Source organism: Bufo bufo, chromosome 2, assembly GCF_905171765.1.
Source record: "Bufo bufo chromosome 2, aBufBuf1.1, whole genome shotgun sequence".
NCBI lineage: Eukaryota > Metazoa > Chordata > Amphibia > Anura > Bufonidae > Bufo > Bufo bufo.
In genome coordinates, this window is record NC_053390.1 from 430,225,609 (window position 1) to 430,249,330 (window position 23,722).

Genomic DNA, 23,722 nt, shown 5'->3' on the forward strand with positions numbered 1-23,722 from the left:
CTTGGTGGGAACTTTGTAACCCATTTGATGTAGAGAATAAAGGCTTTTTACAGGCAAGTACAAAAAAAATCCTATTTTCTTGCTTGTGTCATTAGGAAACATGGAACACAATGAGACATTCAATAGCAGTCCCTGGGAGAGGTAATAAAACAAAAACATGGCACAATTGGGAAAGCTACCCAGAAACCAAGAGGCATCTAAAGATGCCAAGTGGGGCTTCCTATAAGAAAGAAGAAAAGGTGTGGAAAAGAGGACCTTCAGTGGTTGGACACACCTGGATTTACCAACCACATCCCGGTGATTGTAAGACATGGATGAGCCCTGCTTCACTGAGCTATACTGATCAAAAGGTGATCCTGATACAAGGAACGATAGTAGCCCGGGAGACCTCAGAGAGAAGGAGAGCCCACCTGACTGAAGAGGGTGGCTTGAGACTGAGAGGTCTGAAGCACAAAACAAACAGGACAAAAGCTACATCTGATTAGCTTAGTATCTCCTGGAGGACTATAGCTAGTAGGTTGAGATAACTCTGTCCCCCTAGAGGCAGCAGCTATACCCACAGTCTTCTGTGTCCCCCAATGACACACGAGATAAATGCAGACTCCGGTGCAGCAGCTAAGGATCCTACTTTTGCTCTGCATGTGTAAATGTGATTCCCATACAAGAAACTTTCATACTTGTTTTCCTCCATTTTTTTTGTAATTGCATCTAGTACAGCTTACCACTCCCCTGCTACTGAACATTGCCCTGACAGCATCACAGCCTTCTTTCCTTCACTTGGGACTGGGTTGCCGTTCCTTCTTCCTATTAAGCAGGAAAGATGCAGGAAGGTTCTTATCGCTTCATTCTGGGGAAAGGCAAGATCCCAAAGGTCGGCCCCCAAAGACTTTCATTGTATCTGCAGACATTTGCTCTCTGCCTCACACTGAATTCGTCAGGGAGCTGCTGTAAGGGCTTAATGTGTAACCCTTGCCTCTGAACTCCTGACGGCTCATAAACACTCAAACAAATATATGTGGGGGTAGGACGCTTAAAACAAAATAACGAATGTTTATTAAACGTATTTTGTTAAAATATAGGGGTATCAACTCGTCACTGCAAAAAGCGGCAATTAAATCTACACTACTTTGTGGGACCCCACCTATGACGGCCACATGGATGGCAATGAAGCCACCTCGTGACATAAGTTAGGATCCCACAAGCTAAAACCCACCAACACTAAGGGGGCTAAGACACCACAGGTATCAGTGTATAACCTGGGTGAAGGTACTATCTAGATGGAAAACTGGTCCCGTACGGACCCCAGGTATCCCTCCTAACAGTGAATGTCAGCGCGCAAACATTCACTGCACTAATATAGTACAGGTGCAGGATTGTGGCAGGTCAGCACCCTGAGCTCCAGTAGATATATCTGGAGCAATGATCACCCTGGCCCTATCCTTGGTGGTCAATTCTCAACGCGTTTCCATGCATTAAACATGCATTTCATCAGGAGCAACGAGCACCATAAGTAATACAGCCCAAAACCTCTGACTTAGGTGTTCGACCAAGGCTGTGAGCATGTACTATGAATAATATAGCCCAAAGCCTCTGACATAGGTGTTTGACCGAGGCTATGAACAATCAGCAGTAGTAGAGTGACCTGCCTGACACCGAATACCTCTAGTGTGAGGTACGGTGTTATCACTTTTATAATCTACTTTCCTGCCTAAGCTGACCACCTCTAGATTGAGGCGCAGCATGCTGGTGTGCAAACAGATCGGCGCTGTAATGGCCGCGAAGAGGCTCCCAGAACGCCGAAATTTACAGGGTGAAACCCCTCACTTAAGCCATATTCGTATCCGTTTGAAAATAATGTAGCTATAGTGTAGCTATTAATGAGCTGTCAGAAATTCTGAGATAAGGACTACACATCGAGCCATCGCAGCAGCTCCCTGACAGATTCAGTGTTAAACTGAAAACAATAGTCTGCAGCTGTAGAACAAAAACTGTTGAAAATATTTGAGACCAATTAAAAAATAATTTTTAGCCCAAAATAAGCAAAAGTGTTCAAAGACTTTAAAGGGATTGTCAGAGTTATGCAGAAAGGTGGTCAATGGGGGGAAATGTGATAACATAACAAAAAACCCATATAGAATTTTTTGGATCTCTGCTGCTTATGGTGGTCCCATTTCAGTGCCTACCCCTGGCCTTTATTTAATTGCTGCTAGGTAATATGAATGCTGCAACCACCCACTGGCCTCCGGGGCGCACTGGCCATAAACCCTACTGCAAAATTTCCCGTTGGGCTAATGCCCAGGGGGCTTCCGGTTGGATACCTAGTGATCTAATGCCCTCAGCCTTAATTAATGGTAGGAGCATCTGGTATTTATGCATCTGGCTGACAGAAGAAAGTGCCCTCCTCCGTTCAGCTGTATTGCCAGCTGCGGAGGCGGCAGTATTTTGTGCTGCATTGTGTATTTGGTTCTGCTGAGGCAGTATGTTGTGCCGCACTACAGTATTGCTGGCCCCACCTAATTATATTGGCCCTGCCTTCTGTCAATTTGGACCTGACTACAGCTTGGAGCCACTTTTTAGTTTTTGTTTTTTTCCCCCAGAGCCACTTTAAGTTCCCAGTCCTTGGTGGACTTGTGCCATACACTGCCAAGGTCAGTATTTGGCTGCAGTGTCACTGCTACCTCCAAGTAAACAAAGACTGAAGGGGGGCATGGCGCAGAAGCATTGGGAGCTGCAGGGGGGTAAAACTGGTCAGTATTAAGGCTGTATTACACAGCCCCATGTGGCAGATGATTGTCGGGAGGAAAGTGTTCATTCCCGGCAATCGCCTGCCCGCTAGCAGAGGAGACCGCTTCTATTACATGCAGCGATCTCCTCCGCAGCATGGAGAGGAGCGATCACTATGCCATTACTCGTCCCCATGACGTAATTAGACACCACGGTCTGCTGCCTGCAAATGATAATTTTATAACATGGCCAAAGATTTGGATTGTCAATCGGCAGCAGTATTACACTGTAAGATGATCGCTAACGAGCATTCATACGAACGTTCATTGCCTTTTACTCTCTGCCTTTGGCCGCAATTTCCATAACTCTGACAACCTGTTGCGGTTTTCCAAGATAATTTAAATTCTTGGACATGCTACTGAATAGATGGCAGAAAGATGGCATCCTTCTCTTTTTCTTACTGTCGTCTGTGCTGTGGGTCCAGTCCTCCTGCTGCCGTTTGTTTGCAGTTGCAGTGGTGATGTCTAGGTGTATGGCATTGTTTTCAGCAATGTATGTATGATCTTCAAAACCTTCAGAGGATGGTTGTACAACTAAACTAATAGAGACTGGACCCTTTTAAACAATAGAACGTTTTTCCTTATTGTAATAATTTCTTTAGCTAAAGAAAACGACAGAAGAACTGAATGAAGCATTGGCAGCGAAAGAGGAAATTGCCCAGAGGTGTCACGAACTTGACATGCAGGTTAGTGTCTGAGTGCAAATGTGACACCATAAATAGGCTGGCGTCAATGTGGACTGTTGGGGTAAAATAAGACCTAAATGATATTTTCTAAGTGTATCTCCTAGTTCGTTTTTGCTGCCATAGATTTGTCTCAGTATACTTGTGACCATTCATTTTCATTTCACTTTTTTTTTTTTTTTTGTTAAAATTCATAATCGCTATGCCATTGCTGTAATAGAAATCAACTCTTAATTCATTGGCTTCCTTATACACATCTGTTATGAACAGTTAGGGCTGCAGTGTAAAGCATAGGGAATAAAACAGCAGCCTTTGGTGAAAGAGGAGGTGGATTTCAGCCTTCTTTAGGCTAGTGTAGAGTAGAAAAAAGAAGAAAATGAATAGCAAGTACTCATTCCCCATGAGTACTAGTTCACATGTATTTTTTTAGTTCACAAACTAAAATGAAATAATTCTTTCAAACACAACTATTTCAGAGGACTGTTACTTTTTGATTAGAGTATCAGATCTAAAGCTTTTTATTCATAGATGGAGATAAATTCATTTAAAGCGAAACGCGCTTTGCATTGTGTATGCATTCCTCACATATAAGGTTCGGGTTATCAGAGAATCTTGTTATGGATTCCACTACCACGGACCATAACGGAACTCTTTGACAGCATGCACCACGGAAGCCTGTCATAATAGAAGTCTATGGCCAGCAATACGGAATGCCTCTGATAGGCTTCCATGGTACATGCCGTTATGGTCCCTGGTAGTGGAATCCATAACAGGTTCTCTGATAACCCGAACCTTGGACGCCGAGCTTGAAAACACAAGTTCGCTCAACACTAGCAGTCAACTTCACTTTCCAATTCAGTTTGGACCTTTACTCTTTTTTTCATGATTTTGGTTCACTGCAAACGTTTCCTGACCCGTAATGTGATTTTTCACATAATACCTTATTTTTCTTTTCTTCTCCTCCCTCCCCAAAAGTTCCAGGCAGTGTAGGGACTTAGAAATACTTCAAACCAAAATGTGCTAACCGATTTCCAGCCATGTTTGAAGAGGATCAGTGACCTCTTTGGACATGTCTGTTATAGTAAGTACTTGTATTCCTCTTAAAATAGCACTTTACAATTCTGGACCATGCGCTGTAATTGCCCCTAGTACTTTATGACCAAACTGCAGCTGGTTTTCTTGCCCCTGTACAAAGTTGTCAGCACTGATCGGACAATGTCAAACTTCTAACACCCATTTGTCAATTTATGAATACTTTTGTAAGAGATATACAGTGGAGGAAATAATTATTTGACCCCTCACTGATTTTGTAAGTTTGTCCAATGACAAAGAAATGAAAAGTCTCAGAACAGTATCATTTCAATGGTAGGTTTATTGTAACAGTGGCAGATAGCACATCAAAAGGAAAATCGAAAAAATAACTTTAAATAAAAGATAGCAACTGATTTGCATTTCATTGAGTGAAATAAGTATTTGAACCCTCTAACAAAAAAAGACTTAATACTTGGTGGAAAAACCCTTGTTTGCAAGCACAGAGGTCAAACGTTTCTTGTAATTGATGACCAAGTTTGCGCACATTTTAGGAGGAATGTTGGTCCACTCCTCTTTGCAGATCATCTCTAAATCCCTAAGGTTTAGAGGCTGTCTCTGTGCAACTCTGAGCTTGAGCTCCCTCCATATGTTTTCGATTGGATTAAGGTCCGGAGACTGACTAGGCCACTCCATGACCTTAATGTGCTTCTTCTTGAGCCACTCCTTTGTTGCCTTTGCTGTATGTTTTGGGTCATTGTCGTGCTGGAACACCCATCCACGACCCATTTTCAGTTTCCTGGCAGAGCGAAGGAGGTTGTCGCTCAGGATTTCACGATACATGGCTCCGTCCATTTTCCCGTTTATGCGAATAAGTTGTCCTGTGCCCTTAGCAGAAAAACACCCCCAAAGCAAAATGTTTCCACCCCCATGCTTGACGGTGGGGACGGTGTTTTGGGGGTCATAGGCAGCATTTTTCTTCCTCCAAACACAGCGAGTTGAGTTAATGCCAAAGAGCTCTATTTTGGTCTCATCAGACCACAGCACCTTCTCCCAGTCACTCTCTGAATCATTCAGGTGTTCATTGGCAAACTTCAGACGGGCCTGCACATGTGCCTTCCTGAGCAGGGGGACCTTGCGGGCCCTGCAGGATTTTAATCCATTGCGGTGTAATGTGTTTCCAATGGTTTTCTTGGTGACTGTGGTCCCTGCTAATTTGAGGTCATTAACTAACTCCTCCCGTGTAGTTCTAGGATGCTTTTTCACCTTTCTCAGAACCATTGACACCCCACGAGGTGAGATCTTGCGTGGAGCCCCAGAGCGAGGTCGATTGATGGTCATTTTGTGCTCCTTCCATTTTCGAACAATCGCACCAACAGTTGTCACCTTCTCTCCCAGCTTCTTGCTAATGGTTTTGTAGCCCATTCCAGCCTTGTGCAGGTCTACAATTTTGTCTCTGACATCCTTGGACAGCTCTTTGGTCTTTCCCATGTTGGAGAGTTTGGAGTCTGCTTGATTGATTGATTCTGTGGACAGGTGTCTTTTATACAGGTGACTAGTTAAGACAGGTGTCCTTAATGAGGGTGACTAATTGAGTAGAAGTGTCTAACCACTCTGTGGGAGCCAGAACTCTTAATGGTTGGTAGGGGTTCAAATACTTATTTCACTCAATGAAATGCAAATCAGTTGCTATCTTTTATTTAAAGTTATTTTTTCGATTTTCCTTTTGATGTGCTATCTGCCACTGTTACAATAAACCTACCATTGAAATGATACTGTTCTGAGACTTTTCATTTCTTTGTCATTGGACAAACTTACAAAATCAGTGAGGGGTCAAATAATTATTTCCTCCACTGTAACAGAAACTGAGCAACTTTGGGTTGTATGAAAAGATATTCTTGAATACTAGAATTTACTCAGGAGCCCTCAGATACTGTGGTCAGTAGTGACTGTAGCATCTGAGTGGTTAGACAGAGGGAGAGGGATCCCTCAGTCCACTTATCCCCAACACGGCCAATTGCTGGGTGCTAAGAAGGCCTGCCATCATAGTGCTCCATTTAATAGATAAAATACACTGCAATACAGACGTATTATAGAAGTAATCTAGTAATCAAATTACCTCCAGAGACTAAAAAAATGTTTTTAAATATAAAAAAAAAAAAATGAAAATGTAACTAACCTCTTTCCAATTTATCGTATACAAATATATACAATAAAAAGTTATAATTCGTATAGCCATGTCTAAGAAATATTAGAATAACGTTATTTATTCTGCTTGGTGAAATCTGTGTAAAAAGGAAATACACAATGTCAGACTTGCTTATTTATTTTATTTTTTTATTTTTTTGTGACCAACTGCCAGAAAATTTTAAATAAAAATAAATAATCAAAAAGTTGTTTGTACTCCAAAATGGTACCTGTAACAACTATTGATTATCCTGCAAAAACATCCTCAAAACGCCACCAATGGAACAATGAATGGTGGGGTGGAAGGAAGGGGCTAAAGTCACGTGTCTCCTTCAGCATCTCTCCCCTTGTTATATATTGTTTTATGAGCACACCCCTTTTTAAATCCAATACAACCTCGTAAATACATATTCACCTTTGTTGAACCCTCAGTATTACATTCATCTCTAAAATTGATATCTGTGATCACCGCAACATGGTACAGGAATTGTTGAGTATACCCGAAATAGGAAAACTGTATTTCGTTGTGGGAGCCTCCGGCGAAATCCGTTAACCGCTTTTTCATTTTGCTTTCTGTGCAAATAAAGGCATACTCTATCCAAGAGGAACGAGATAAGCTGAGATATGAATGTAATGAGCTAGAAGAAAGGGTAAAGTTGTGAATGCCCACTCCCCTGCATCAAACACTTACTAACACAAGGCTGCTTCGGTCTGCGTATGCACTGTGTTCTCCTGCTCAGACATACTAATATTAGTTAACACATCCCACCATAAAAATGGTTCACAGGATTTGCATTTCCAGCTGTATTACATGAGTAGAATCCAGCAGAGCTCTTCAAGGTAGCAGCATGGTTTGTGGTTCTGCACACTAGAACACGTGTGAGAATGACTTGTGGGACTTCTCCTAATATAGATTTTGGGCTTGCCAGCATGAACGCTTTTTAAGGTTTTGCCAGCAGGTAAACAGCTGCTCCTACCTACACAGAATTTGAATTGCAGAATTGTGGAATGGGCGAGCAGGTGCCATCATAGTAGTCCTTAAAGGGAACCTGTCCAATGCATGCCAATGAGTCCTCATAATCATGATCTCAACACTCTCCCTGCCCACTGAATCAGTAGCAGGCGGGGGGAGAGAGCCATGAGATCATGAATATTCGGGACTCATCATTTATGCACTGGAGCTGTTCAATACAAGATTTTGGGAAAATGGCTCATTCTATTAAAAGGGTTCTCCGGGAATGAGCAAAATAAAATTACTTAAAATACTTAAAGGGAACCTGTCATCAACTTTATGCTGTCCATACTAACCGCAGCATAAAGATGAGACAGGTGAGATGATTTCAGCGGTCTGTCATTTATAAGTTAAAAGTAAGTGGTTGCCGAGAACCAACATCAGTCATTGCAGACTGGGCCTGGAAAAGAGTCCCGGCCACCTGAGAAGAGTCATGGTTATTCATGAATTCCTGCTCTTCTGCTGATGACTGACAGTCTTCCACCTAGTTTTCTCCCTTTCTCTCTAGGAGAGAACTGCCAATCATCAGCAGATGGGCAGGAGAGCAGGAGATTATGGATAACCATGACTCTTCTCAGGTAGATTTGACTCTTTTCAAGGCCTGTGCTGCAATGATTATGATGCTGGTTCTCGGCAAACACTTACTTTTGGCTCATGAGTGACATACTGCTGAAATAAGCATGTCTGTCACTATTTTATGCTGCCCTCAGTACGGTCAGCAGAAAGTTGATGACAGGTTCCCTTTAAATATTACTTTTATTATAAATATATTCCCAGTTAACTTTCATTAGTTATAATGGCATTTATTGTCTGGGGAACAATCATCAGGGGGAAAAAAATGGGGCGTCTTATTAGTACTCACAAAACCTGTCCTAATCACAGGACAAGTTACTTCACAACACTGAGCTAAAGAGCTGCCTCATCCTCCTCTCCTACTGGTCAGGGATTATGATCATGAATACAGTTTAATATGATCTTTAGCTGAATCTCAGTACGAATGGAATTCATGAGGAGACATGAAATACAGAGAGGAGGGTGGGGGTGGATAATGAGCAGCAGCACTTATATCCTGTCTCCATTACCACAGTCTTTCCTCCCTGTTCTTCATGTCTTCTCATAAACTCCATTCCTACAGAGATTCAGAAGATCTTATCATCTGTATTCAGGATCATAATCCCTGATAAGCAGGAAAGGAGGATGTGGCAGCTCTTTACTTCAGGGATCTGAGGTGACTTGTCCTGATGGGTGATTAGGACAGGTTTTGTGTGCTAATAGGACGGTGGCCATTTTATTTCTCCTAATGATTGCTCTCCAGGCAAACCAAGCCATTATAACTAAGGAAAGGTATGTAGTAATATATTTATAATAAAGTAATATTTAAGTATTTTCATTTTCTTAATTCCTGGAGAACCCCTTTAAAGAAAGTGACCCATCATTTTGCCGAGGAGACCTGTCACTAGTTTATGCTGCCCTTAGTTTGGACACCATAAAACTGGTGACAGATTCCATTTAAAGCATGCAAAACTATTCATGGTGACTCAGGTGTATTGTAAGTGCAGGGAAACTGTGAAGTTTGTCCTCCTGGATCTTACGTAAGTCACAAAGCTGGTATTTAAAGGTATTTACAACAATGGGAATTGTTCCACTGGAGTTGTCTGTAAATCGCAACTAATGGAACAAATTTATATAAGGTAAAACTGGCCATTTCCATAAATGGATCATATTTAAAGATTTACCCAACATAGAAGGCTATTATTACCTGTTACCAGAATATTCATGTCCTCACTGATCTTTGGACCCTCACAAATCCTTAGGATGAAGGAGTAGCAGTGCTAGATAAGTGCTGCGGCCACTCAATTTTTTCCTGTTCGTCAATACTCCCAGCCACCCACTGTGCAAAAATGTGGGCTCTGTGCATGTCATTTAGGATTAGCGTTGGGCTTATACATCAGGAGAATTTATACTTGTGTACTTCTGATGGAAGGCACGGACATATACAAATGTATAGGCTTACGATGGCATGCGTCACTCACAGGCTTCCATGTTACTGTATACCTCTGCTTAGACTAGTGTAGACTTCTAAGCTATTCTACAAAAAGTCGTAAACTAACTGATGCCATCAACCTGGTTAATAGAGCCCTATATATCTATATGACCTATACCCTGAGAACTTTCTCTCCACATGTAACAAATATAGGGCTCTAATATTAGCCATTCTAATCAGCCCCAGTTGAGCTAGTCTGCAGTGACCTGCACATTGGGTGGCTGACACGGCTGTCCCAGAGGTCATTCTCACTCCGGACATAATGTTATGGCATATCCTGGCAATATGCCATACCCTTGCTCAACGGGAATACCCTAATCTAATTAATTTATTCAGATCATTTCACTGGCTTATTGTTAGGGGCAGCAGATTTGTTGCAGACCTCTATGATATTCATGTGAATGGGGCCTGCAGATTGCCATATGCTTGTTACAGAAACCAACCCATTCAGATGAATGAAATAGATTTTTCAGGCACAGACATTTCAGCAATAAATCTGCTGCATGTGAATTCACCCTTACACGTATCCGCATCCTGAGAAAGAGCACCTTCTGATAAAGTTGGTTTACATGGCCCAGTTCCAGGCCATAGTGAGCATCGATTGACACTAATACAAGTCAATCAGCGATTGTTTAAATGGTTTTTTACACAGGTTGATGCATAAAGGGCAAAAATGATCATTAATACGATCATTCATCCCCCATACTTAAAGGCCAATTCACACGTGACTAGAGATGAGCGAACTTCTGTTTTCAAGTCTGGCGTACAAGGTTTGGGTTATCTAAGAATTCTGTTATGGATTCTGCTATCATGGACCATATAAGTTATGGTATGTGGTAACGGAATCCCTAACGGAATTCTTAAATAACCCGAATCTTGTACGCCGAACTTGAAATACAAAGTTCGCTCAACACTACACATGACTGATTAGCTGCGGATTTGCTATTGTTGTACAGCACCAGCAAAGTGGTTGAGTTTCTGAATTCTCATCCACACGCTGCCTTAATAAACACAGCGGAAATGATGCAGCGTTGCAGATTTGAAATCCGCAGCATGTCTTTTTTTTTTTTTTTTTTACAGAGGATTTCTCTTGCAGATTTCACCCTTTGCAATGCAGAGGGTGAAACCTTACTGGCTTTTCTGCGGTAAAAACAGCATGTAATACATAGTTTTGTTGCCTTTTTTGTGTTTTTATTTTTGTTTACTGCGGAAGTTCAGCAAAAAAACGCAGCAGATTTTTCTGCTAGATTTTCAGGCACTTGTGAACGCAGCCTAACATTATGTTGGATGCACATTCCCTGTTCACACAGATGTACAGCCCACTGGCGAGCATTCTCATGTTTGTACAGAGTAAGGGTACATTCACACGATCAGATGTGTTTTGCTGTATGATAGAAATGCCTATTCTTGTCCACAATTGCAGACAAGAATAGGACATGTTATATCTGTTTTGTGGGGCCGCGGAACGGAAGTGCGGATGCGGACAGCACACCGTGTGCTGTCCGAATGTTTTACGGCCCCATTGAAATTTATGGGTCCGCTTCCATAAATACGGACCCGTAAATGCAGTCATGTGAATGTACCCCAAGTCAGGCTTCTCATTGAGCTCGTATTTTATCATTGGTTTCCTTTTATCATAGGAATTCACCCTGACTTTTGCTGTTTGCGTTTAATATCCACTAAAATGCCAATAGGGTATACTGGTTTAAAATACTATATAAGCAATTGAAAATGATTTTATACAGTTTTTTTCTTGTTTATAAATGTGAACTTTAACCCTGCAGTGGTTGTAGTGCCGCCAAGAATTGTAATAACAATGTGTCGCTGAGATGATTGCTCTTTGTGGATGGCATGTTCCATGGGTTGCACCAGAACTAATTTGCTCTGTGAACTCCTCTATTTAAATTGTGGTTTTGTATCTTTAAGGTTGCGGCACTCCAAGAAGAGAAGAGCAGTTTACTCGCTGAAAACCAGGTTCTTGGAGAACGCTTAAACCAATCTGATTCCTTAGAAGATCCTAACAGCCCAGCTGGGAGAAGGCACTTACAACTTCAGACCCAGCTGGAGCAGCTACAAGAAGAAACCTTTAGGTAGTGTCCTCTACATAAAAAATTACATACTATACCTAAAGTAGTAGGTCAAATATGGTATACAGACCAGTCAGCTGTCACCAGTGCTTGTAAGCTATATTAGGTTATAAAAAAGACCTCTCATTCAAACGAGACTTTCCCAAACTCCCTTTCACACCTACACAGTAAGGCCTCCTGCACACGAACGTATTTTTTTGCGGTCCGCAAAAACGGGTCCCGTTTTTCCGTGATCCGTGACCGTTTTTTCGTCCGTGGGTCTTCCTTGATTTTTGGAGGATCCACGGACATGAAAAAAAAGTCGTTTTGGTGTCCGCCTGGCCGTGCGGAGCCAAACGGATCCGTCCTGAATTACAATGCAAGTCAATGGGGACGGATCCGTTTGACGTTGACACAATATGGTGCCATTTCAAACGGATCCGTCCCCATTGACTTTCAATGTAAAGTCTGGAGTCCCTTTTATACCATCGGATCGGAGTTTTCTCCAATCCGATGGTATATTTTAACTTGAAGCGTCCCCATCACCATGGGAACGCCTCTATGTTAGAATATACTGTCGGATATGAGTTAGATCGTGAAACCTAATTTCCGGCAGTATATTCTAACACAGAGGCGTTCCCATGGTGATGGGGACGCTTCTAGTTAGAATATACTACAAACTGTGTACATGACATCCGATCTCTTACAGGGGGCTGTGATCAGCACAATTAACCCTTCAGGTGCCGCACCTGAAGGGGTTAATTGTGCTATCATATCCCCCTGTAAGAGATCAGGGCTGCCAGGCAGCAGGGGGCAGACCCCCCCCCTCCCCCCTCCCCAGTTTGAATATCATTGGTGGCCAGTGCGCCCCCCCGCCCCCCCCCCCTTCCTCCCTCTATTGTAATAATTCGTTGGTGGCACAGTGTGCGCCCCCCCCCCCCCTTCCTCCCTCTATTGTAATAATTCGTTGGTGGCACAGTGTGCGCCCCCCCCCCCCTTCCTCCCTCTATTGTAATCGTTGGTGGCACAGTGTGCGCCCCCCATTGGCCCCCCCTCCCTCTATAGCATTAACAACATTGGTGGCCAGTGTGCGGCCTCCCATCTACCCCCCCCCCCCGATCATTGGTGGCAGCGGGTTACTAGCAATAGTACAATAGTAAAAGATTCAACCTTACCTGGGAGCTGCGATGTCTGCTTCCGGCCGGGAGCTCCTCCTACTGGTAAGTGACAGTTCATTTAGCAATGACACTTACCAGTAGGTGGAGCTCCCGGCCGGACACGAACATCGCAGCAGCCGGTAAGTATGAATCTTCTACTATTGTACTATTGCTAAGTAACCATGGCAACCAGGAATGTAGTAGCGTCCTGGTTGCCATGGTTACCGATCGGAGCCCCAGCGATTAAACTGGGACTCCGATCGGAACTCCGCTGCCACCAATGATGGGGGGGGGAGATGGGAGGCCGCACACTGGCCACCAATGTTGTTAATGCTATAGAGGGAGGGGGGCCGATGGGGGGCGCACACTGTGCCACCAACGAATTATTACAATAGAGGGAGGGAGGGGGGGGGGGGGGGGGCCCCCGGCCAGGAAACACGGATGCGGCTGCAAAACGGTGCATTTCCCGTTTTTTCCACGGACCCATTGAAAGTCAATGGGTCCGCGAAAAAAAACGGAAAACGGCACAACGGCCACGGGTGCACACAACGGTCGTGTGCAGGAGGCCTAAGGCTGCAAGCACATGTCCATTTTAACTGACTTTTTTTTTCACTGATGCCTTTCTGAATAACGGACATTAAAAACGGACCCATGCAATTGTATGGGGGCTGTCGATCAGTGAAAAACGTTCAAGATAGAACATGTTTTATTTTTTGATGTCCATTTTTCACTGACAGTCAATAAAACTGCCGTGTGAATAACCCCATAGACTACCATTGGTCTTAAAATGGATGTGTGATGGCCCTTAAAAAAATGTGTGCATGTAGCCTAAGTCTCCACAGATTTTAGGATGTCCTGCAGATTTTCGATTCTGCAGCGTGCCTTATGTGTTGTCAATTTGGCACATCTTTTTTGGGAGCTTTATAATGCAGATATCTTGCAGAACTTGTGAACAAGTAGCATGTAATAGAGGGAGAGAAACTGAGCTCTGTTTATATATAGGTCTATATGATATCGAGCAGGATTTATGAGTAAGGCTACATGCACACGACCGTGTACCTCCCGTGGCCGTAATGTGGCCCGCAATACAAGGGCACCGGCTGTGTGCATTCCGCATCACAGATCGCGGATTTATTCAGTTGCGGAGCGGAGGCACAGATCGGAACCCCACGGAAGCACTACAGAGTGCACGGCAAAAAAGTAGCGCATGCACTTGCCCCACGGTCTGTGCCCGTGCATTGTGGACCACAATGCCCTAACATTCGTGTGCATGTAGCCTTAGAAGCAGAGTAAATCCTGACAGGACTCCTAGGAGAGGCAAGGAGTCTTGATTATCCCCCCTCCGCACACGCACACACTTTCTCAGTGGTTTACAGCTTTTCCTGTATCAGTGTGCACAGAGAAGGCCATCATTCATTCTGTATGGGTGGAGTAATCAGGACTAGGAGTCCTGTTAGGATTTACCCTTTTTACTCCGAAATCCTGCTCTAAATCATATAAACCTATATACTGCAGAGCTAAACTTCTGCCATATGCTGCTCTGAGAGTGGTTAGCATACAGAGGCTACTTTTCAAACATGTGAAGACAGCAGTACTCACATGCACGGTTAATTTATGGCATCTATAGATTTCCTTGATTAAAGCCATATTCACATGGCAAATTACGTAGAATGTTTTAGAGTGTAAGCGTAGTCTACCTGCACACACAGACCATAGTGTAATACAGTACCCACAAAGTGTATGAGTTCACACAAATCTCATGCACGCTTTGCTTTTTTTCTTCCGTGCGGAAATTGACCTGCCATTCGGATTTAGAAATCTGCAGCATGACAATGCTTGCACTTTTTTGCAATCCAAAGGGTGAGATCTGCGCCAAAAGTGCATCAAATTAACACTAAAAACCGCAAATAACACTTGCGGTATTTGGTGTGGAAAGCACAGAAAATCGGATGAGGAAGCATGTCCTTCTTATGCACTGCTGAGACTTTGGAAATAATCTTTGCATTTTTTTTCATGGGAAACATGTACTATACAGTGGCGGAAATAATTATTTGACCCCTCACTGATTTTGTAAGTTTGTCCAATGACAAAGAAATGAAAAGTCTCAGAACAGTATCATTTCAATGGTAGGTTTATTGTAACAGTGGCAGATAGCACATCAAAAGGAAAATCGAAAAAATAACTTTAAATAAAAGATAGCAACTGATTTGCATTTCATTGAGTGAAATAAGTATTTGAACCCCTACCAACCATTAAGAGTTCTGGCTCCCACAGAGTGGTTAGACACTTCTACTCAATTAGTCACCCTCATTAAGGACACCTGTCTTAACTAGTCACCTGTATAAAAGACACCTGTCCACAGAATCAATCAATCAAGCAGACTCCAAACTCTCCAACATGGGAAAGACCAAAGAGCTGTCCAAGGATGTCAGAGACAAAATTGTAGACCTGCACAAGGCTGGAATGGGCTACAAAACCATTAGCAAGAAGCTGGGAGAGAAGGTGACAACTGTTGGTGCGATTGTTCGAAAATGGAAGGAGCACAAAATGACCATCAATCGACCTCGCTCTGGGGCTCCACGCAAGATCTCACCTCGTGGGGTGTCAATGGTTCTGAGAAAGGTGAAAAAGCATCCTAGAACTACACGGGAGGAGTTAGTTAATGACCTCAAATTAGAAGGGACCACAGTCACCAAGAAAACCATTGGAAACACATTACACCGCAATGGATTAAAATCCTGCAGGGCTCGCAAGGTCCCCCTGCTCAGGAAGGCACATGTGCAGGCCCGTCTGAAGTTTGCCAATGAACACCTGAATGATTCAGAGAGTGACTGGGAGAAGGTGCTGTGGTCTGATGAGACCAAAATAGAGCTCTTTGGCATTAACTCAACTCGCTGTGTTTGGAGGAAGAAAAATGCTGCCTATGACCCCCAAAACACCGTCCCCACCGTCAAGCATGGGGGTGGAAACATTTTGCTTTGGGGGTGTTTTTCTGCTAAGGGCACAGGACAACTTATTCGCATAAACGGGAAAATGGACGGAGCCATGTATCGTGAAATCCTGAGCGACAACCTCCTTCCCTCTGCCAGGAAACTGAAAATGGGTCGTGGATGGGTGTTCCAGCACGACAATGACCCAAAACATACAGCAAAGGCAACAAAGGAGTGGCTCAAGAAGAAGCACATTAAGGTCATGGAGTGGCCTAGTCAGTCTCCGGACCTTAATCCAATCGAAAACATATGGAGGGAGCTCAAGCTCAGAGTTGCACAGAGACAGCCTCTAAACCTTAGGGATTTAGAGATGATCTGCAAAGAGGAGTGGACCAACATTCCTCCTAAAATGTGCGCAAACTTGGTCATCAATTACAAGAAACGTTTGACCTCTGTGCTTGCAAACAAGGGTTTTTCCACCAAGTATTAAGTCTTTTTTTGTTAGAGGGTTCAAATACTTATTTCACTCAATGAAATGCAAATCAGTTGCTATCTTTTATTTAAAGTTATTTTTTCGATTTTCCTTTTGATGTGCTATCTGCCACTGTTACAATAAACCTACCATTGAAATGATACTGTTCTGAGACTTTTCATTTCTTTGTCATTGGACAAACTTACAAAATCAGTGAGGGGTCAAATAATTATTTCCGCCACTGTACTTGTTTGAAGCCTATTTTACGCTGTGTATTCCATTGAAGTCAGTAGGAAAACCCTTAAATGGTGAACAATGAAGTGAAAATAAAATATGCATCAAATACATGGAAAAATGAGATTACCAATGAGGAAACGCCTCAAAAAATGATCAGATTCCAGGGGCGGTTTCTGACTCTGATCAGCCACGGTCAGCTTTTCACCTTTACACAAGGCAGATTTCATTGCAGACATTTCTGTGGCTGAAAATGAGTTGCATTCTGCTGACTTTGGTTGTTTTGGCTACAGGCACTTTTTGCAAGATGAATAGAATAGTTTTTCGGTCACATAAACGTCTTCAACAAAATAGTCAGACCACTTTAGAATAGACCCTCTTTCATCACCAGGTACTGAATGATCAAGTGGAACGAACAGTGGTCAGTAGAAAGGACTTATGCCCTGGTCATGCTGCTGTTCTTCATTGAACCATGACCTCAACTTCTGGAGAGCATTGCACACTAGGCTATTCTCGCCATCCGAAGTACTTGAACTCCTGCCAAAATGAACACAACCCTGGTTGGCACAGAATCGAACAAGCTAGCAATGCGGCCCATCCCAGTTGTGTTTTCTGGGGCTTGCTTGTCCACTTGTACCCAGGCTTTTTTTTTGATGTGGCTTGCTGAATCCTATTGATTCTTGTTTCATTGTTGATCTTTTCTAGACTTGAAGCATCCAAAGATGATTACAGAATACGCTGTGAAGAGCTAGAGAAGGAGATCACAGAACTGAGGCAGCAAAATGAGGACCTAACAACACTAGCTGATGAAGCACAGTCGTTGAAAGATGAAATGGATGTGCTAAGGTACACCACCAGATTTTCTTACCTATAGCATTCACATAGTTTTTTTTTCTGCTGTGGTGATTTTTAACAATACAGATACATTATCTGTTGGAAAGGTCTGTGCTTTCCAAAGGATGTACTTCTTCAGCGGATATTTTCAAGGAAACTACCAATGTTACTTAAATAGTAAGCCTACTTAGTTATGTAGTAGTGTATCCCTACTCTGTAACCGCTGGGTAAGGCCCGATTCAGTCGTCCTGGTTTTGATCTGAGAAATGTAGACTATCTACGGTAAAAAAAAAATTGTGGGGGGACCTATTCATTTGTAAGAATGAGACTGTGATGGAAGCAGAATAGAATGGTGCATGCTGCAAGTTGGACCTTTATTGCAGACTCCATTCATAACTTCTATCAGGAATAATAAAGGAATAGCACAACCTACAGTCATACGAATAGTTATTACATGACTAGGTAAGTAGTTACTATAACTGACAAGTCAGGAGAGGTGACGGGTCCTCCTTAAATATTATAATTTAAAATGTGAAAGCCCCCTCCAATTGTTTATTATATGTTTTATCTCATTTTTACTCTCATTCTTGTTCTTCACCAAATTAAATCTGCCAAGCTAATATCTCTGTTTTAAAGCATGTCTCGTTTATCTAAACAGGATAGTTAGGCAGTACCTTACAAAAGTTGCGGTGGCAAAGTCATCAATCCCACAAGGTTCATTGAAGGAAGACAAAGTTTTTTCCCCCCACAGTTTTACTACTATACTTAGCCCCATTTTTGAACACAGTTAAGTTAAGTTTAATATAACTGAAATACTAAATGAGGAAACAAGTACTCCTTTTAATTATGGCATCCAAAGAAACCACTGTGTTTCCAATGTATAGGAGGAAGTCATCGGCCTGTAACAAAAGAGTTTCTCTGAAAAATTCCCCCATTCAAAAATCAGCCACCCATGGGTCTTGTCTACTTATTATTGCTAATGGCTCTGTTGCCAGGGTGAAGAGTAATGGGGACAAGGGGCAACTTTGCCTCTTGCCCCCTGCCAACATAAACGCTGAACATCTCCCTTCACCCACAGAAACAATAGTCTGGGGGCACTTGGGGCCCATTCACACAAGCAGAGGTCGTCCGTTGAATAGGTACGCAAGATACGGCGCGGAACAGAGGCACGGATCGGAAGCCCACGCATACACCACACGGTCGTGTGAATAAGCCATTAGAAAGGATTTCTAACCATTTAATAGACCTGCAGTCAAGGTCAAAACTTTTCATGACCGCAACCAACAAGTCCCACTCGATGTGGTTGAAAGGCTTTGCTGCTCTGAGTGAGACCAAAGCCCTGTCACCACAGTTCAAATGAGGGGTTACAGATAAGCTGGACCTGGGGCTTCTTCTCACACAGGAAAACCCTTAATAGCAAATTACGCGTCAGAACCTTCACCCCTGTATAATGCCTTATTCACAGGTCAGTGTTTGATCAGTGATTTCCATCAGTGACTGTGAGCCAAAACCAGTGTTGGAGCCTCCACAGACATAAGGTATAAGGGAAAGATCTGCACCTCTTCTGTGTGTAGAGCCGCACCTGGTTTTGGCTCAGATGAATGGAAATCACTGACCGAACACTGACTGTGTGAATAAGGCATAAGGCCAGATTCAGACGAGCGTGTTCATTGCGTGAAACACTTTCCTTGTGGGGGGGGGGGGGGGGAATTCCCATGGTGAATTCTGCACCTTTGACCGGACCGCACAGCATTGTAATGAATAATTGAATGCCATGTATCTCTAACAGACTTTCACTCTAATGATTTATACTCGGATAATGCCATCAGTACTAATCTAATCATTACAGTTGAGGGCCAACAGAGACCCCTTATAATGCCATGCGGTCTGGTCAAAGGAAGAGAGTTCACTACAGGAATTCACGCTCCCACGCAATGAACACGCTCGTCTGATACTGGGCTAACACTAGCCTGTCTGCACACAGCTTTACACTACTCAATTACTTTCTATTATGCTGGTAAGTGTGTCACTTGTTTTATTCTTTTTAAATGTCATCAGGAAATCCTTCTGGGTGTATTTACAAGCCTTTTTTGTTTTTTTTTACCAATATTTTTGTAATTGTGGCTACACTTTAGATTTTATTTTTATTTTTTTTACAAAAAAAAGGTGCATTTTTGCTATTATTGTAAAAATGACCACAAAAAGGAGGGGGGGGGGGAGAGAGAGACTTATCTCGTGGTGAAATTGTGTTGTCCCACCCTGCATTACATTTACAAAATTGCAAAACCTTAACTTGTTATTAAACTGTTAGGCCTCTTTCACACGGGCGTTGCGGGAAAATGTGCGGGTGCGTTACGGGAACACCCGCGATTTTTCAGCGCGAGTGCAAAACATTGTAATGCGTTTTGCACTCGCGTGAGAAAAATCGCGCATGTTTGGTACCCGAACTTCTTCACAGAAGTGGGTTAGGTGTTCAGTAGATTATATTATTTCCCCTTATAACATGGTTATAAGGGGAAATAATAGCATTATGAAATCAGAATGCATAGTATAATAGCGCAGGAGGGGTTAAAAAAATAAATGAAATAATAATTTAACTCACCTAAGTCCACTTGATCGCGATGCCCGGCATCTCCTTCTGTCTCCTTTACTGAACATGACCTGTGGTGAGCATTCATTATAGGTCAAGGACCTGTGGTGACGTCACTCCGGTCATCACATGATCCATCACCATGGTAAAAGATCACCTGATGGATCATGTGATGACCGGAGTGACGTCACCACAGGTCCTTGACCTTTAATGAATGCTCACCACAGGTCCTGTTCAGTAAAAGAGACAGAAGGAGATGCCGGGCATCGCGATCAAGTGGACTAAGGCGAGTTAAAAAAATGTATATATTTTATTTAAGGTGAGTTAAAAAAAAATTATATATTTTTTTAACCCCTCCAGCGCTATTTTACTATGCATTCTGTATTCAGAATGCTATTATTTCCCCTTATAACCATGTTATAATGGAAAATAATAATGATCGGGTCTCCATCCCGATCGTCTCCTAGCAACTGTGCGTGAAAATCGCACCGCATCCGCACTTGCTTGCGGATGCTTGCGATTTTCACGCAACCCCATTCACTTCTATGGGGCCTGCGTTGCGTGAAAAACGCAGAATATAGAGCATGCTGCGATTTTCACGCAACGCACAAGTGATGCGTGAAAATCACCGCTCATGTAAACAGCCCCATAGAAATGAATGGGTCGGTATTCAGTGCGGGTGCAATGCGTTCACCTCACGCATCGCATCCGCGCTGAATACTCGCCCAAGTGAAAGGGGCCTTAGGGATATTCTCACATAGCAGATGAGGTGCAGTTAAAACTGCATTGGGGAAAATCCTCTTTGTTATCACACAGATTGCCCTAATGGTAAAATAATCCCTAATGGTTTATAAATACCAGATATCAAAGTCTTTATTTATGTAGAGCAGGGATACTCAACTGGCAGACAGTCTGGACTTCTGCATGTCCTGGTTTCAATTGGATCAGTGTCCCTATTCTCCTGTTATTGGTAGACGGTTCATGGTGCCTGCTGCGCTGAGGCACGTAGTCGCAGCACAAGAGACTTGCTCCGCTCTGTTTGTCAGAGAGACATGAGATAGGTGAGTATTTAGATTGTAGGAATAAGGAAAAGGATTCAGCAAAACTTTATACATTTTGTCTTTTTCTAAATTTCAGTTTTATACAGGGGCTATCTTATCATTAACTGACAGCTATCTCTATATACACACACAGAGAATGCTATCAATCACTGATAACACCTCCCCCATGTACAACTATCAGAGACTGACAGCTATGTATACACACTTACACAGAGAATGCTATAAATCACTGATAACACTTTCCCCTTGTACAACTTTCAGTGACTGACAGCTATCTATGTATACACACTTACACAGAGAATGCTATCAAGGCATTACGTTATGCATTCAGTCATAGAATTGCGTTATGGTCTGTGGTAACGGAATCCATAACGCAATTCACCTTTTACCACCAAACGAAGTGTGACCGAATTTCATAAGCGGAAATTCGCTCATCTCTACTGATAACATTTCCTCCGTGTATAATTATCAGTCACTGACAGCATTCTCTGTATACACACTTACACAGAGAATGCTATCAATCACTGATAACACCTCCCTGTGTACAACTATCAGTAAGTGACAGCTATCAATGTATACACATTTACACAAAGAATATCAATCACTGCTAACACCTCTCCTGTGTACAGCTATCAGTTACTGACAGCATTCTCTGTATACACACTTGCACAGAGAATGCTATCAATCACTGATAACACCTCCCTGTGTACAACTATCAGTAAGTGACAGCTATCAATGTATACACATTTACACAAAGAATATCATTCACTGCTAACACCTCTCCTGTGTACAGCTATCAGTTACTGACAGCATTCTCTGTATACACACTTGCACAGAGAATGCTATCAATCACTGACACCTCCCTATGTACAACTATCAGTAAGTGACAGCTATCAATGTATACACATTTACACAGAGAATGATATCAATCACTAATAATACCTGAATGGTCTGCCTTGAGCTCAGAAATAGCAGAGGTTTAAATATATAAAATTATAGTTTTTATTATATATTTTCAAGGTGCCAGGGTCTCTTTAACCTCTTCCAGACACATGATGTACCGGTACGGCATGATGTCCCAGTACTTAAGGACACATGACGTACCAGTACGTCATGTGTATTTCCGATCACCGCCGCCCGGCAGGTGGTGATCGGAACAAGGTGCCTGCTCAAATCATTGAGCAGGCACCTTGGGTCAATGCGCGGGGGGGACCAATTCAGACCTGCGGTTGCGGCGGGCGGCGGTGCCATCGGGTCCCGGTGGGGCTGTAGGGGGGACCCGATGGCATGGAAGGCAGCGGCGCTGCCTTCCGGTGATGAGCCTGTGAGATCCAGCCCCCTGGATCTCACAGGCCGGAAGCTGTATGAGTAATACACACTGTATTACTCATACAGCCAATGCATTCCAATACAGAAGTATTGGAATGCATTGTAAGGGGGGATTAGACCCCCAAAAGTTGAAGTCCCAAAGTGGGAAAAATTCAAAGTTTCAAATAAAAATAAACAAAAACTTCATTTTCCCCACATAAAGTAAAAAAAAAAAGATGGGGGGGGGGGAAAGTTTACATATTAGGTATCGCCGCGTCCGTATCGACCGGCTCTATAAACATATCACATGACCTAACCCCTCAGATGAACACCGTAAAAAATAAATAAAAATCTTTTTTTGCTCCTTACATCACAAAAAGTGTAATAGCAAGCGATCAAAAAGTCACTCGCACCCCAAAATAGTGCCAATAAAACCGTCATCTCATCCCGCAAAAAATGAGACCCTACCTAAGATAATCGCCCAAAAACTGAAAAAACTATGGCTCTCAGAATATGGAGACACTAAAACATGATTTTAATTTTTTGTTTCAAAAATGATATTATTGTGTAAAACTTACATTAAATAAAAAGTATACATATTAGGTATTGCCATGTCCGTGACAAACCTGGTCTATAAAAATACCACATGATCTAACCTGTCAGATGAATGTTGTAAATAACAAAAAAGAAAAACGGTGCCAAAAAAGCTGATTCTTGTTACCTTGCCTCACAAAAAGTGTAATATAGAGCAACCAAAAATCATATGTACCCTAAAATAGTACCAAAAAAACTACCACCCTATCCTGTAGTTTCTAAATTAGGGTCACTTTTTTTGGAGTTTCTACTCTAGAGGTGCATCAGGGGGGCTTCAAATGGGATATGGTGTCAAAAAAACAGTCCAGCAAAATCTGCCTTCCAAAAACCGTATGGCATTCCTTTCCTTCTGCGCCCTGCCGTGTGCCCGTACAGCGGTTTAAGACCACATATGGGGTGTTTCTGTAAACTACAGAATCGGAGTCATAACTATTGAGTTTGGTTTGGCTGTTAACACTTGCTTTGTAACTGGAAAAAACTTATTAAAATGGAAAATCTGCCAAAAAAGTAAAAAATTTGAAATTGTATCTCTATTTTCCATTAATTCTTGTGGAACACCTAAAGGGTTAATAAAGTTTGTAAAATCTTATGACATTTATTGCTATCTGCAACGTTTCGGGCCCATTCGGTGCCCTTTGTCAAGCTGGATGGCCGGTCTGCGTGTTTCCACGCCGTGGAAACACGCAGACCGGCCATCCAGCTTGACAAAGGGCACCGAATGGGCCCAAACGTTGCAGA

The 23,722-nt window shown here is 42.7% G+C and overlaps 1 protein-coding gene across 4 annotated transcripts in view; it reads left to right on the forward strand.

Moving 5' to 3' along the window:
* Positions 1 to 23,722, forward strand: part of HOOK3 (hook microtubule tethering protein 3) — a 117,607-nt gene that overhangs the window by 47,785 nt on the left and 46,100 nt on the right. For 2 of the 4 annotated variants that reach the window (XM_040417396.1, XM_040417397.1), the window contains exons 8-11: positions 3,386 to 3,469; positions 7,270 to 7,332; positions 11,665 to 11,828; positions 17,303 to 17,443. In XM_040417396.1, the coding sequence (XP_040273330.1) occupies positions 3,386 to 3,469; positions 7,270 to 7,332; positions 11,665 to 11,828; positions 17,303 to 17,443 (452 nt within the window). The remainder of the gene's footprint in view (positions 1 to 3,385; positions 3,470 to 7,269; positions 7,333 to 11,664; positions 11,829 to 17,302; positions 17,444 to 23,722) is intronic. The other 2 variants (XM_040417398.1, XM_040417399.1) reach the window with 1 other exon arrangement.